Raw genomic sequence first — 15,633 nt, 5'->3', positions numbered from 1 at the left:
CCATCCAAATTATGGTCCAACCTTCTGATCTTCCTCCATTCCAACTCACTTTGTGTCACATGGGCCTCCCAGATGAGTTCATTTCTGCACTTCTCCATCACGCTGAAGTTAAAAATGTCTTGCATTTGCTCAGCAGACAGTTCCACGTACTGCTGCAGCTTGTCAGCATCCAGACATTGAAACTCCACTTCCTGTGGGGAAGCATGAAACCTCCTTATGTGCAAACAGGGCTTAGCCCAGTCGGCCATTCCAAAGGAGTCAAATTAAAGGGTGACGAGGGATCCTGGTGGAGTCTCCCCCCCCCTTCTCATACTTCACAGCCATGGCCCTGCCCTAGCAAAACCTTTCATCATCTTTTTGTCTCACCTCACCTTGGGGCAGACTCTGACATCATTTGTCTCCACAAAGAAGCGAGAGCCAATCGTCAGAGGTTTCAGGGTCCCGGGGGGCTTCTCTATTCTCTGTGAAGGACACTGTACTTCATGATCATGAACCGCCTGGGAAAAGCAAAGGTCACTTTTGAGATATGCAAGAAAGATAACCAACTTCTGGATGATTGGATCCCTACCACTTTCTTGGCTTTGTGGCAGATTATAAGGCGGGGATGGGGAACCTGCAACCTTCCAGGTGTCATTGGATTCTTATCAGAAACAGCCATTAGAGGTCAGGAATGATGGGTATTTTGTCATTCCACAGAATTTGAAGGGACACAGGATCTCCATCAGTAATATAAAGAAAACTAAACCACTTTGGTAGTAAAGGCCAGGACGTCTGGAATACCAATCAGAGTTGGAGAATCCCAGTTACCTTTCTCACAGAAGCGTCATTGGGTAGGAGGTACAGGTGGAATGTTGGTGGCTGGAATTGAACCATTTGATAGAGCAGTGCCACAGTGTGGATGTTTGGCTTAATCCATGACCGTAAGGTTTTAAAAATGGCTCCACGGGGAGAGAAGTTTGGCTTTTCCAACACAACACGATACGGCCCCACTCTGTCTGGCTTCTCTAGACTCATCCCCCCTTCCACAAAATGTGCAATGTAGGCTTGGGAACCATCTTCACCTGGAAAGAAGCACAAAGGAAAACAAGCAGACATGTTTCTAGTGGGAAACTATGGACCCGTCCACCAGGAGCTGGAGTCAAGAGCAGGTCAGAAGTAAAACAACCAGTGTCACCGACGTCAATCAACCCTTTATTCAAAGAAAGAAGGCCAGCCCAGGAAGCCAAGCCTACTGAGCACTACTTTACAACTCATTCCGGTACATCTAGCCTCTATGAGGCTGTTCTCTAAGGCCCTTCCTCCCCCCCAGGTCCTTCCCAAAAAATCTGAGATGACTTCACCATGTCTGTATTTGCTTTGCCCTCTTCATACCACTTCTGATTCTGGGAGATGAATGGAGAAGAAAGCTGGCTGCAGAAGGAGGGGGAGACTCCCTTGCTTCTCAGCGCCCTACCTCACATCTGTCTCCTGGCCCACCTTCTCTCCAGCCTCCACTTCTGCCTCCAATTCTGCACTGCTCTCGGTCACAGCCTCTTCCTGATCACTAATCCCTGTTCCCTGTTCAACCTCCAACACCACCTCCTCCCAGGCTTCTCCCTCTGATCCCTCATCATTGTCCCACCAGCAATCTCCTGGCTCTGAGCCTTCTTACCCAGGGGGATTCCCCAACTGGTGCCTCCCACCACTCCTCTGCAGCCAGCCTGTGCATGACCTCCCCTGAGTTTGGATGACAAAGCTCATCCCTGCACCCTTCTTGTTACATGTAATATTTATTTTGTTACAAACTTTTGTGCCTACCATACCTGCAAGACACAAGAAGTGAGGGAAGTGAACAGCTGCCACGGCCTCTGCTGGATCTGCTTCAATGTTGATCAAAGGCCCAGCGACAACCCAATTCTGTGTGTTCTGTTTGGCCAGGTGCTTAGACCATGAATCAAAGTGGTAGGTGATGGTCACAGCTCCTCTGACCTCAAATATGACATCAGTATACAAGCAAAGGAAGGATCCAGCCTTCGTGAAGCACAGTCTGAATGGCACAAAGGGGAAAATGGAAAGATAAGTGGATTGAACACCAGCTGGACACCCTCTGCATCTTCCTGATGGGAAGCAATCCCCACCCCAACTACTTGGACTCATTAATTGTCAGAGGGTCGTCGTGTCTACTCTGGAGTAACTCCGCTTGAGTCCAGTTTGTCTTTAAAGACTTTTATTGTGCAAAGTATTTACAGTGTAGAGACAGCTTAAAACATGACCTCTCATCCCGAATCAGAATCCGGCAGTGGCGTACATCTGTTCCTACGCCAGCAAAGTAGTCTGGGCACCCCAAAACTCCGCCCCCTTGACCCCTTGACGTTGCGGTGCTCTCCTTACTTCTGGTGCCGGAAAGAGTGATGCCCTCTCAGCTTCCTCCCTTAGCAGAAGGTTCCCTGGCTCCGCAGCATCTCTAAGCATCTGCCTGCCTCTCTCCGCCCCCCGCCCCCACGAGCTTTGCCATTGTTCCACCCTCTGATTTCTCTCCTCCTTCGAGTCTCCCACTCCCCCTCTGGCTCCTTCAGAACCACTGCTGCTTTCTGTACTCAACAAGGTAGACGTCAGGATGATGGGGGCTGGCTCCCTGTCACCCTTACAATAATATTTGACCGTAAAATCTGAAAGAAACAGTACAAGAGGTTAGAGCATAGTGCTGATCAGTGCTATTCTTCTAGAAAAAGAAGTGCCGGAACTCACCATGAACACTTCCCTAGTTCTCTTATGATGGAAATGGCGCCCACCTGAGAGGTGCTGGAACTCAGTTCTGGTGAGATCCAGCTGAAAAAAAAGCCCTAGAGCTGATAATGGCAGGGTTGCAAGTTTGATCCCTGTATGCGACAGCTGCATATTCTGTCATTGCAGAGGGTTGGACTAGATGACCCTCAGGATCCCTTCCAACAATTCTGATTCTATGAAGATTAGGAAGAGACCTAAGCACACTTAAACCCCTATGGAAAGCAGTGTGTAAAAGAGTGAAATGGAGATGTGGAATATTAACCCCAAGGTCACAACTGGAATGTGGGATGGATGGTTGGCACCCCAGCAAATGTCAAGACAGTGTAGCAAATCTGGGGGGAAAGATCAAAAGACAGTGATTTGGAAGAGGGGCAATAAAGCCCGGGGGGGGGGAGCAGACATCAACCTTCCTTCAAGCAGCTCCTTGGGTGGCTTTGGGCAAGCCACTTGCTTTTACCCTAACCTACATCACATGGTTGTTGTAAAGATAAAATGAGGATGGGAAAACCACGAGCTCTTTGTGTGAGATATTTAAAATGCAGTCAAACCAACAATTCGTGTTTTGCTAGATAGGCGCATAAAAGGGTTTTTCCTGTGAACTTGCTAGCAAGAGCTCTGTGAGAACACCCCCCTTGTGTCCAGACAGGAAGTGGGCGTGACTACTGCCTGGGCACACCTTCTTTCTGCTCTTCTTCCACCATGCCTGCAATGTTGCAAGATCAGGTAAGTCTGAGCTCCAGCGTCAGGCTCCCTTTCTAAGCTAGACTAAAGCATGTCTTCGTACCTGGAGTACCATTTTAAGCCTGCTAGAATAAAGCTGCTTATAAAGCATGCTTTATAAAGCGTGCTCTGCTCCATGGGGTCACAAAGAGTCAGACACGACTAAACGACTAAACAACAACAACACAAAGCATAAAGCATTATGAGTGAGTAAATGTTATTTTTATCTTTCACAAGACTATTTTGTGTATAATAGTTATTTTAAGGGGGAGAAAGGGGGAAATATCAGCCTGCCTTAAAGCATCCTGGGTGATTTAAACTAAAAGGCTAAAACTAGCCTATATAAGGCTTGTCTTTTAAGCTGCAAAGGGATGGAACTTACAAACGTGAGGAAAGAAGGATAATATCTAATAAATATATCTTCTCCTAGCACCTAATCACATCCCAACACTTTGCAAGAAAGGTGGGATGGAAATAAATCAAATGTATGTATGCATTTATTTGTTTGTGGAGTAGAAAAACCATTTCTCCAAAAATCCAAACTTACACACTTCACTTTCCTCACACTCTGTTTTGGCTTAGACATCATTTAGCGATGCTAACCCCATTTCTCAAAGGACGGGGGATATAAACAATTGGATATAAGCAACAGCAATGTTGAAATGTAGTATTTTCACAGCTCTGTTCCTGGAAACCCAAGAATGCAATGTGCAGATGGGTGTCTGATTGTCAGGATGCTGTCAGCAACTCCCGGCTGTTGCCCAGGAAAGTATAAAAACGAGGGAAGATATCTTACTATGCCTTTTTTTATTCAGTATTTACAGAGAGAGGCTATACAACCCAGCCTCTTGAATAATGGCATCGTCCCAAGTGAATCTCCACCCCCCCATCTCTCCCACTTCCTCATTCATCACTTCTATGGGTGCTGCTACGTGCCCTCTGTCTTTGAGCTCTTTGCTCTCCTACTTTTAAGGCTCGCCGGGTTCTGGAGGATGCAGCATCTGGAATGCTTTCTAATGACGTCAACCAGGTATTGCTCTGGCTCTCCCATATTATCCCAACTTTCCCCCTCATCTGCCTCTGAGCTGCAACCTCCCTCAAACCCTTGTTGTAAATCTATACTATCTTCTTCCTCCTCCTCCCTGGAAGGTTCAGGGGGGGGCAGTCTCCACCATTCCTCCTCTGCCCAGTCCCTGACACAGATGTAGTTCGGGAACATTTTAGAGAGCACCACCACGTGATGATTGCGAGATCATCATATACCAGGTGTGTTCTGAGGAACACTTCTCTGAAACCTAAAAAGAAAATCAATGTAGATAACGTTCCCTTAAAGGAGAAAGCTTTGCAAGATCTGAGAGAGACATTGCTCACCTGTATTTTTCACGACTCGTTTCTGAATCCAAAAACACCTCTGGTCTGAATGTTTCTGGAAGATCCTGTTACAAAATAATTTATCATTAATATGGGCACCAAACCCCTTTTCCACCTGAAAGCAGGGCATTCTTGTCTGTTTCTAACATCCATATGACCACACCAAGGAGCACTGCTTGAGGTCAAACCCATAAATACAGACAACTAATGGCTCTAACTACTTTGTTCTGCATTCATTTTGGCCATAGTAGTTCTCACTCAGGTCTTACAGTTTCTTATGACAGGTTTTTACTTTCACCTCAGCAGTATTCTCTCTGTTTCTTACAGAGAGCCCCTGTATAGGTTTCTACCTCGGGTTGCGTCCGCTGCGGGTTGCGCTTTTCTGTGTTATGAATGCAGTGGACCCGGAAGTGTTTACTTCTGGGTTTCGCCGCGTGCGCATGCGCAGAAGCAAAAGCGCCGCTCGGGTTGCAGACTTTTCGGGTTGTGAACCGGAACTGATCGGGTCCGCAATCCAGGGTACCACTGTGTTAACATTTAGGGATCTTCCTCCTTCTGTTTCACTTTAGACAGATCACACTAACACACACGGCCCACATGAATCTCCTGATCTCTCTCTCTCTCTCTCTCTCAGCAGCCATTCTGCCTCCTTACACAAGAGAGAGAAGCAGAAAGACAGTTGAAAATGACAGTTACTGGAATAACAGTTGGAAGAGAATGGAATGCCTCTCTCATGTGATCAACAGTCAGCCAATCACATGAGAGCTACTGAGAAAGGGGAAAACCCCATTAAAGTACACATACATTTGATTCTGTAGAAAGAAATAGAATCAAATGGTCCAAGCAAAGGACATTTGAATATGGAGGCAAAGCAGGGAAGTTACTGGCTTGGAAATTGAGGAAACAACAAAGTGAAAGATTAATAACAGCGGTGAATGAAGGGGGAAAGAGATGGACTAATTTTGAAGATATACAAAATTGCTTCGTCAAATATTATAAGAAATTGTACAAAGGGAGAGAGTTAAACGAAAAGAAATTGGAAGAATATTTTAGAAAGTTTAAAGGGAACCCTATTACTTCAGAAGAAAATGAGATATTAAATAAAGCGGTGTCGAGGCAAGAGATAGAGGAAGCCATAGCCAAAATCAAATCGGGGAAATCACCGGGGCTGGATGGCCTTACCAGCAGTCATTATAAAACCTTAAAGAATGAGTTAACAGGAATGTATCAAAAATTAATGAATGAAATATTGGAAAAGGGGACACTCCCAAAGACATGGCAGGAAGCATTCGTAACCTTAATTCCAAAGGATAAAAGGGGGAAGGAGGAGGTAAGAAATTATAGACCCATATCATTGTTAAATGTTGATTATAAAATTTTCGCGGACATCTTAGCCACCAGAATAAAAGGAATATTACCCTGTTTCTCATATTTTAAGACATACCCATAAAATAAGCCATAGCAGGATTTTTAAGCATTCAAGGAATATAAGCCATACCCCCAAAATAAGACAAAGTGTTAGGCGCAGCAGCAATGCCGGCCGTGGCAGGAGGAGGAGGGAAAAAAAGACATCCCTTGAAAATAAGCCATAGTGTGTTTTTTTGAGGAAAAAATAAATATAAGACATGTCTTATAATATGAGAAACACGGTAAATAGACTTATAGGACACGAACAACAGGGTTTTTTACCCAAAAGGAAAATGCATAATAACATAAGAACTCTCCTAAATTTACTTGAATATATAGATTGGAACCCCAGCAAAAAAATTGCATTCATTTTTTTAGATGCCGAAAAGGCTTTCGATAACCTAGAGTGGGGATTTATGAAAAGAGCATTGGAAAAATTGGGAATAGGGGGTAAACTCATGAAAGCAATTGAGGCAATCTATAATATAATATACAATCGGCTAGATTGATCATCAATGGAAAGTTATCGGAGGAATTTGGAATATTCAAAGGAACACGCCAAGGGTGCCCCTTATCGCCGCTATTATTCATCGCAGCATTAGAATTTCTAATCTGCGATTTTAGGAATGATGAGGAGTTTAAAGACATCTCAGTAGGGAAAAGGATTTTTAAATTAAGAGCGTTTGCCGATGATATTATTGTAATGATGGAAGATCCAATTGACATGATGGGAAAGCTAGAACAAAAATTGTTAAATTATGGAGAATTAGTGGGATTTAAAGTAAATGGGGAAAAAACTAAAATAATGACAAAAAATTTGAAGAAAGATGAATTGGACAAATTGAAGAGTATTACTGAGTGGGAAATAACGAACAAAATAAAATACCTGGGAATAGTAGTAACACCAAATAATGTTAACCTATTCGAAGATAATTATGCTAAAACATGGAAAGCGATCAGAGAAGATTTGGATAAATGGGGAGGGTTAAATTTGACATTTCCAGGGAGAATAGCGGCGATCAAAATGATGATTTTGCCCAAAATCTTATTTTTATTTCAAATGATACCAATTAGAATTAAAAAAGAGACATTTGATACGTGGCAAAAAGATATTAGCAGATTTATTTGGCAAAAGAAAAAAGCTAGGGTCCAATATAGGCTGTTGACAGATGCTAAAGAGAGGGGAGGATGGGGGGTCCCTAATTTGAAGATCTATCACGCAGCAGCGTGCTTATGCTGGATGAGAGAGTGGTTTTTATTAGAAGATCAGGATCTGCTAAATTTGGAAGGCTTCAGGAACACACGAGGATGGCACTCGTACCTGTTAAAAGAAAAAGCAGGAGATTACAATTCCTTCTCAGATCACGTCTTCAAAAGATCTCTATACAACGCTTGGAATGAATATAGGGAATTATTAGAACCAAAAGTCCCTTGGTGGGCCTCACCTTTGGAGATGGTCTCAATGAGTAAAGAGCCCAAAGGAGGAAGGTGGGTAACATACAAAGAATTAGTAGACAAGGTTAACGATCAATATGTACTAAAACCTTACCACCAAATAGAACAATACTGTCTGAGCTGGCTACATTATTGCCAGGTGTTAAGCATCTTTAGTAAACACAAAGCGGTTGGATTTGTTGAAAATAGATCAAAGTTACAGGAATTACTATTAGATAACCCCATAAAACCTTTGGCAAAAATTTATAAATATTTACTTGAATGGGATATGAAAGATGAGATGACCAAATACGTGATGATAAGATGGGCACAGGACGTTGGAAGAACGATTTATAGCTCTCAGTGGGATAAATTGTAGGGGGAGGATATTAACTTTACGGCTTGTATGGGGATAAAGGAAAACATATGGAAAATGGTATTCAGGTGGCATTTGACACCGGCCAAACTAGCTAAGATATATAAAAAGGAATCTGACAGATGTTGGAAGTGCAAAGTGGAAGCAGGAGACTATCTCCATTGCTGGTGGAATTGTAGTAAAGTGAGCATATTTTGGAACAACGTATACGAGAAATTTAAAAAAATGCTGAAGTGGACATTCGGAAAAAAACCGGAGATTTTTCTCTTAAATCTACTACCTGAGAATACCCCTAAGGATAGGAGAATACTGCATGTGCAGCGGCAAGAATAGTGCTAGCCAAAAATTGGAAAGGAGATAAAGTCCCATCAATCGAAGATTGGCATTTAAAATTAGTAGAATATATGGAAACTATTGTCGGGCTTCCTGTCGTGCCGCGCGGCCATTCAGTCGGGTTTCAGTTCAGCTGAGCTGAAACCGACGCGTCAAGGACTGGGCGCCCTGCTCCGGCGAAGCGGGCGCCCTCAGAAATCTCAAGAGGGGCTTCTTGAGAACGTGGACGGTCCGGCAGCGCAGTTTTGCGGGCTCCCCCTTCCCCGGAAAGGCTTAATTTTGAGCCCCCGAGAGCGAGGGGGTCGGAGCTGCAGCGCTATGGTGGACACAGCACTCTCCTTGACAGCGTGAAGCCGCAGGACTGAATGGCAACAGCGGGCGATTCTTCCTAACAAAAGGCTAAAGAATGGACCGTGAGTACTTAGGATATTAATCTGACTTAATTTGGAATAAATTGGCCACGGATAAGGGGTTTAAAAGAAGGAAGCCAGCCCCTATCTACTGATTGAAGCGGCAGCAGCAAAAGTTACTGAAGCCGCAAAGACTTTTTTCTTTCTAAGACTCTTTCTGGAGAGCTGTCAAACCTCCCCCATATAGAGGGGGGGGGAGACGATTTAGGTGTACTTAGAGAGCAATTAAGCAATTAAGCAATAAAGAACTAAAGGGAGTCATTTGCTGGAAAAGGAGGACCTGTCAGCTCAGCCAGAGAATAGAGGCTTTGTTAGTGTAACAATGCCTCAAAAGAACTGAAAAAGAGCTGTTGAAGTCTGCCTCTTTTTAACTATTTGCAAAATTGGAGACAGTGTTATTTGGGAGTTAAGGACTTGCCACATTGTTGGAACTAAGTTATATTAAGAAGACTGCAATAGACTTTGTTGGATTTTGACTATACCCCTATGGACAGAAAGAAAGTACTTGCCGCCTGTGAGAAAGGAGCCTGATTTCCAGCACCTACCCAGTTGTTTGGGTTACAAGAAGGTTTGATGACCTTGGGAGCCAGCTGGGGGAAAGTGAGTGTTTTCCAGCATTGCAGCCTCTGTTGGTAATACAGGGGTGTTTCGAACTAAGAGGAAACGAAAGTAAATTCCAGCACGTTGGCTGCTGTGTGGATTACAAAATATTTTGGGTTTTGGAGAAAGAGAAAGTGTGCTCCAGCACATCAGCTGCTGTGTGGATTACAAATGATTTTTGGTTTGGTTGTGGAAGAACTTATGTGATTTCCAGCACGTTGGCTGCTGTGTGGATTACAAAATAATTTTAAGGGCAGGAATCCCACTGGTCTAGCACGCTAGCTGCTAAGTGGATTATAAAATTGGGGACTTTGCAAAGAAGGCATCTCTCTGGAATTAGAGACATAATAATTGCATTGTGGATTACAGTTTTCTGGCTTGGAAAGGCACATTAGCTGCCTGGTGGATTACAAATTATTTGGCAATCATAAAGGTGGAATATATAAACAAAAAATGTCGGGCACCGACAAAAAAATGCAATTGAGAAGGGATTCCAAAGATCAAGCTTTTCAAGAGCAAATTTTGGAATTTATGAAAGAAAATAAGCAGAGTCTACAAAGTTTAACTAAAGAGGTAAAAGCCACCACAAAGTGTCTCCAGGAATTTAAAGAAGAATTTGGTGTGATGAAAAAAGATCTTCAGGAAGTTAAAACACAGGTCTCTGGTTTAAATGTGAGAGTAACAGACATTGAAACAACTAAGCTAACAGACTTAGAAAAGTTGCAGGAAGAAACACAAATTAGGCTTGCTTTTATTGAACTACGGGATAAGGAGAATCAATTAAGACTCAGGAATTTGCCGGAGCTGGAGAAGGGAAAAGGAGATTTGGGAGATTTAATCGCACAAGAATTTTCTGATTGGTGGGGCCTGGACAAAGAAGAGATAAAAGCCACTATTTTGAGGGCTTACAGAGTAGGCCCAAAAAAGAAAAAGGATTCCAATTTTTTGAATGACTGTATAGTGGTTTTTCAAACAAAGGAGCAAAGAGATAAGATACTAGGTCACCACTACCAGAAAAAATTGGAAGTTCTCCAGCACACGGTAATTTTGTTTAAAGAAACTCCTAAATTCTTCTTGGCTAAAAGAAATAAATATTTAGACCTGACAACGATTTTGACGAGGAAAAATATTTTCTTTAAGTGGAAATTTCCAGAAGGCCTGGCATTTAAATACAAACAAAAAGAATATAAGATCCGATCGGTTGAAGATAAAAGAAGATTTTTGGAAAGCCACGCAGAGGATTTTAAATCACCAACTGGAGGAGGCCAAGGTTTGGGAGCAGGAGCTGGACCAGGAGCATTCGATTTAGAATTGCTGGCAGGAGCAGGAGCAGGGATTGGCGCTGGACCAGGAGACGAAGATTAAACTTTAAAGTAAGACAAGATGGCGTTAAGAGTACTTTCGTGGAACGTGAATGGACTAAATTCATGCGTTAAAAGAAGGAAGATTTATCACGTAGTTAAAAAACAGAATTTGGACATTATCTGTTTACAAGAGACCCATGTAATTAGGACTCATAGAAGAATTTTACAAAATAAGTTATTGGGCCAAGAATTTATATCTTCTGATAAAGTTAAGAAAAGAGGGGTAGTCATCTATGTAAAGGAAAAATATAACCCTAGACTATTGTTTAAGGATGAAACAGGGAGATATATCGCAGTGGAAATATCTCTGCAAGGCGAAAAATGTTTGATACTTGGAATTTATGCACCAAATGAAGCTAAATCAGACTTTTTCAAGAACATTCATACTGCGCTGTTGGAATATTTGGATTATAAGATCATAATGATGGGAGATTTTAATGGGGCTGTATCGACCATGATGGATAGAACTCAAAGACAAAAAATATCTAATGATGGCAAGCTTCCAAAAACATTCTTTGATTTGGTGGAGAATTTTGATTTAGTAGATGTTTGGAGGCTAAAAAATCCATTAGAAAAAGAGTTCACCTTTTTTTCGGACTCGCAAAAGTCAGGAAGTAGATTGGACTACATTTGGATTACAAAGGACTTATGTCCAAAAGTGACAAAAAGCGAGATATGCCCCAGAACTTATTCAGACCACAACGCAGTTTTAATGGAGTTAAAACAGTACCTGCAGGGTTCTTTTAGATGGAGGATGAATGACTCTTTACTGAGAAATGAGCAGATAAATAATAAGGCCCAGAAGATGTTGAAAGATTATTTTGAATTAAATCTGAATAAAGGACAAAATATTACAATGGTTTGGGATGCCGGCAAAGCAGTAATGAGAGGATTTTTGATTCAACAGAATACAATTTGGAAGAAGAGGAGGAATGAAAAGAAGGAAAAGATTTTAGACAAATTGAAAGAAAAAGAAAAAAAATTGAGAGATAATCCAAAAAGTCAGGAAGTTCAAAAAGAGATAAAAGCTTTGCAGGTGCAGTACTCCCAAATAATAAATGAAGAAATTGAATGGAAAATTAGAAGAATGAAGCAAAGATCTTTCGAATCGGCTAATAAATGTGGAAAATTGTTGGCTTGGCAATTGAAGAAAAGACAAAAAGAGAATACAATTATAAAGATTATGGATGAAGGAAAATCTATTGAGAACCCTGCAGAGATACGGAAATGCTTTACAAAATATTACAAACAGTTATATAAAAGGGAAAAAGAAGATTTAGATGGAATTGAGAAGTTTATAAAAGAAAATGGACTGCAAAAAATTCCAGCACAACAAAAGAGCCTACTGAATGGACTGATTACAAGACAGGAGGTTGAAACAGCAATTCAAGAATTGAAAAACGACAAAGCCCCAGGACCTGATGGACTTACCTCCAAGTACTACAAAACATTAAAAAACTGGTTGATACAACCATTAATGGAGGTAGCAAATGAGATTTTAGGGGGGGGCAAAGCACCAGAGACTTGGAAAGAAGCTTTTATCTCTCTGATACCAAAACCGGATGTGGACAAGACTCAGGTTAAAAATTACAGACCAATCTCCTTACTAAATGTGGATTATAAGATATTTGCTAGTATTTTGGCATCAAGATTGAAAAGGGTGTTGAAAGACTTAATTCATAAAGACCAGGCAGGATTCCTGCCTGGTAGACATATGAAAGACAATGTGAGAATTATAATAGATATTCTTGAGAGATTGGAAGTGAAAATAAACACCAAAGCAATGTTAATTTTTGTAGATGCCGAAAAAGCTTTTGATAATATCTCTTGGAATTTTATGAAAAGAAATTTTGTAAAAATGGAGGTTGGCCAAAACTTTGTTAATGGGATTAATGGTATTTACTCTGAGCAAAGAGCTAAGATTATTGTAAATAATGTGGTCTCAGAAGAGATAAGAATTGAGAAAGGAACAAGACAAGGGTGCCCACTCTCCCCCCTGCTATTCATTTCCGTTCTGGAGGTTTTGTTGAACATGATAAGGAACGATGATGGTGTTAAAGGAATTACAGTGGGTACAAAACAATATAAGTTAAAAGCCTTTGCAGACGATTTAGTACTGACCTTGCAGAACCCTGAACAGAGTGCAGTGAGAGTACTGCAGATAATTCAAGAGTTTGGCAGTGTGGCAGGCTTTAAGTTAAATAAAGGGAAAACTAAAGTACTAGAAAAGAACTTGACATTGCAAGAGAGACAGAATATAGAGGATTGCACAGGACTGAAGTGTGTAAAAAAGGTGAAATACCTAGGAGTTAATATGACGTCAAAAAATTTGAACTTGTATAAAGACAATTATGAGAAACTATGGAAAGAAATCCAAAGAGATTTGGAAGTATGGTCAAGGTTGAAATTGTCCTTAATGGGAAGAATTGCAACTGTTAAAATGAATGTATTGCCGAGAATGTTGTTTTTATTTCAGGCCCTACCGATAGTTGACAAAATGAAATGTTTTCAAGAGTGGCAGAAGACACTGTCTAAATTTGTCTGGCAGGGGAAGAAACCCAGGATTAAATACAAACTTTTGACTGATGTAAAAGAAAGAGGAGGATTCTCCCTGCCAGACTTAAAGATTTATTTTGAAGCCGCAGCTTTTTGTTGGTTGAAGGAATGGTTTTTGTTAGACAATGATGACTTGTTGGATTTAGAGGGCCATGATAATGCGTTTGGTTGGCATGCATATTTATGGTATGATAAAGTAAAATTACACAAAGGTTTTAAAAGCCATATAATTAGGAAATCATTGTTTAATGTTTGGATTAGATACAAAGATCTATTGGAAAGAAAAACTCCTAGGTGGATCTCACCACTTGAGGCAAAGAAACCTAAAAGGACAAATATGGACGAGAATAGGTTGAAATATAAAGATATCCTGATGGAGGTGGGAAACCACTTTAAGTTAAGGCCATATGAACAACTGAAAGATAGGTTGAGTGACTGGTTTCAGTATGTGCAGATAAATGAAGCATTCAAGCTAGATAAAAAAATAGGATTCCAGACAGAAAAGTCGAAATTAGAAACGGAGTTATTAGAGACAGACTACAAGAATTTGTCTAGAATGTATAATTTGTTGCTAGAATGGCATTTGAAAGATGAGCAAACAAAATCAGTGATGATTGAATGGGCCAAGGACTTGGGTCATAATGTGATGATGTCGGAGTGGGAAAAATTGTGGAAGAAGGGTATGAAATTTACGGCTTGTACTGTGTTGAAGGAAAATTTGATTAAAATGATGTATAGATGGTATTTGACGCCGGTCAAGCTGGCTAAAATGTATCACAAAAGCGACAACAAATGTTGGAAATGTAAGCAGGATGTTGGCTCATTCTACCATATGTGGTGGACATGCCCTAAGATAAAAGGCTTCTGGGAAATGATTTATAATGAATTGAAAAAGATGTTTAAAAACACATTTTTGAAAAAACCGGAAGCCTTTTTGCTTGGAATAATTGGGGAAGAAATCCCCAAGGACGATGTTAATTTGTTTATGTATGCCACCACAGCCGCTAGGATCTTAATAGCACAATATTGGAAAAAAGAGGAACTGCCTTCGATGCAGGAATGGCAAATGAAAATGATGGATTATATGGAATTGGCAGAATTGACAGGAAGACTCCGGGACCAAACAAATGACAAAGTTTTAAAAGATTGGAAGAAATTTAAAATATACATAGGGAATGAATTTGAAAACTAGATTTTGAACATCCAGGAAAATAAAGAAGTTAAGGCAATAGGGAAATAATAGAAGATTGAAAGGGAGAAAATATGATAGATGATATAAAGATGAAATTTTTGAAGTGTTAAAGAGACTATATGATGGGTAAGAAGGATGATTTAGAAACTGCTACAGAAGTTTATAAAAATGAAAATCAGATAGTAGGGAATTGGGGAAGCCAGAGGACAATGAATATTAAAATGGATTAGAGATGATATATTTTCTCTGTTGTATTTTTGTATTTTTGTATTTCTGTATTTTGATGTTTACTTTTTGTATTTGTGTTTTGTATGTGTGTTGATAAAACGTTTAATAAAAAATATAATTAAAAAATAAAAAAAAATAAAATTAGTAGAATATATGAACCTAGCCAGAATAACAACAATAATTAGGAAAACTTCTAAACAAAAATTAAAAACGGAATGGAGCTATGCAATAGATTATTTTTACAAAGAGGGATTAAGCTCAAAATGGGTGATATGCCTAGAATAGAACCAACAAGTTATCGGATAGATACTCAAATCAAGGAAGATGGAAGTGAACAAAATATAAATATATATATCTGAGGAATATAAAATTACTAAAAAGAATCATATTGAGGAAGAAACACAATGATGTAGGAATGGTGAAAGGGAACCGATTTCACTATCTGGAAGTTTCTTTTTATTGTGGGATATTTTCTTTTTCTTCATTGTACTTCGAATTTGCACTTTCTTTTCTTTCATTTTCTTTTCTCCTTTTTTCCCCCTTGGTATCTTGTATGTTTTGTGCTTTTGAGTTGCTTGTTATCATTTTATCATTTTACCTTTTTGCTTTTTGGAGTTTGACCATTATATGTAAATTATTGCTATCTTACACATTATCATTTGTATGACTTTTTAAAATAAAAAATAAAGATGTTTTTAAAATAAAAAAATAAAAAAAAATAAAGTACACGTACATAAGAAAGGTACATGGAGAAAACATTCTCATTCCAGGAAATGGGAATGCACTGCCACAGAATAGGTCTTCAAAGAGGGGGGGCCCACTTGGCACCCCTACCCCCATGACTCCCAAGCCGAGCCTCCAGCCTCCCGGTAAATA

At 40.3% G+C, this 15,633-nt stretch overlaps 1 protein-coding gene across 2 annotated transcripts in view; it reads right to left on the bottom strand.

Moving 5' to 3' along the window:
- The window catches only part of LOC118095529 (caspase recruitment domain-containing protein 8-like), a 64,282-nt gene that overhangs the window by 5,146 nt on the left and 43,503 nt on the right, over positions 1 to 15,633 (bottom strand). The window contains exons 5-9 of one of the 2 annotated variants that reach the window (XR_009558480.1): positions 4,858 to 4,922; positions 1,803 to 2,026; positions 808 to 1,061; positions 367 to 497; positions 50 to 191 (exon numbers count right to left, since the gene is read on the bottom strand). Coding sequence is in view for 1 of the 2 variants with exons in the window: in XM_060281720.1 (XP_060137703.1) it covers positions 50 to 191; positions 372 to 497; positions 808 to 1,061; positions 1,803 to 2,026; positions 4,858 to 4,922 (811 nt within the window). In the remaining variant the exon portion in view is untranslated. The remainder of the gene's footprint in view (positions 1 to 49; positions 192 to 366; positions 498 to 807; positions 1,062 to 1,802; positions 2,027 to 4,857; positions 4,923 to 15,633) is intronic. The other variant, XM_060281720.1, reaches the window with a different exon arrangement.

This window comes from Zootoca vivipara, chromosome 13 (assembly GCF_963506605.1).
Source record: "Zootoca vivipara chromosome 13, rZooViv1.1, whole genome shotgun sequence".
Lineage (NCBI taxonomy): Eukaryota > Metazoa > Chordata > Lepidosauria > Squamata > Lacertidae > Zootoca > Zootoca vivipara.
The sequence above is the reverse complement of the archived record's forward strand: the minus strand, read 5'-3'. Positions and strand labels throughout refer to the sequence as shown.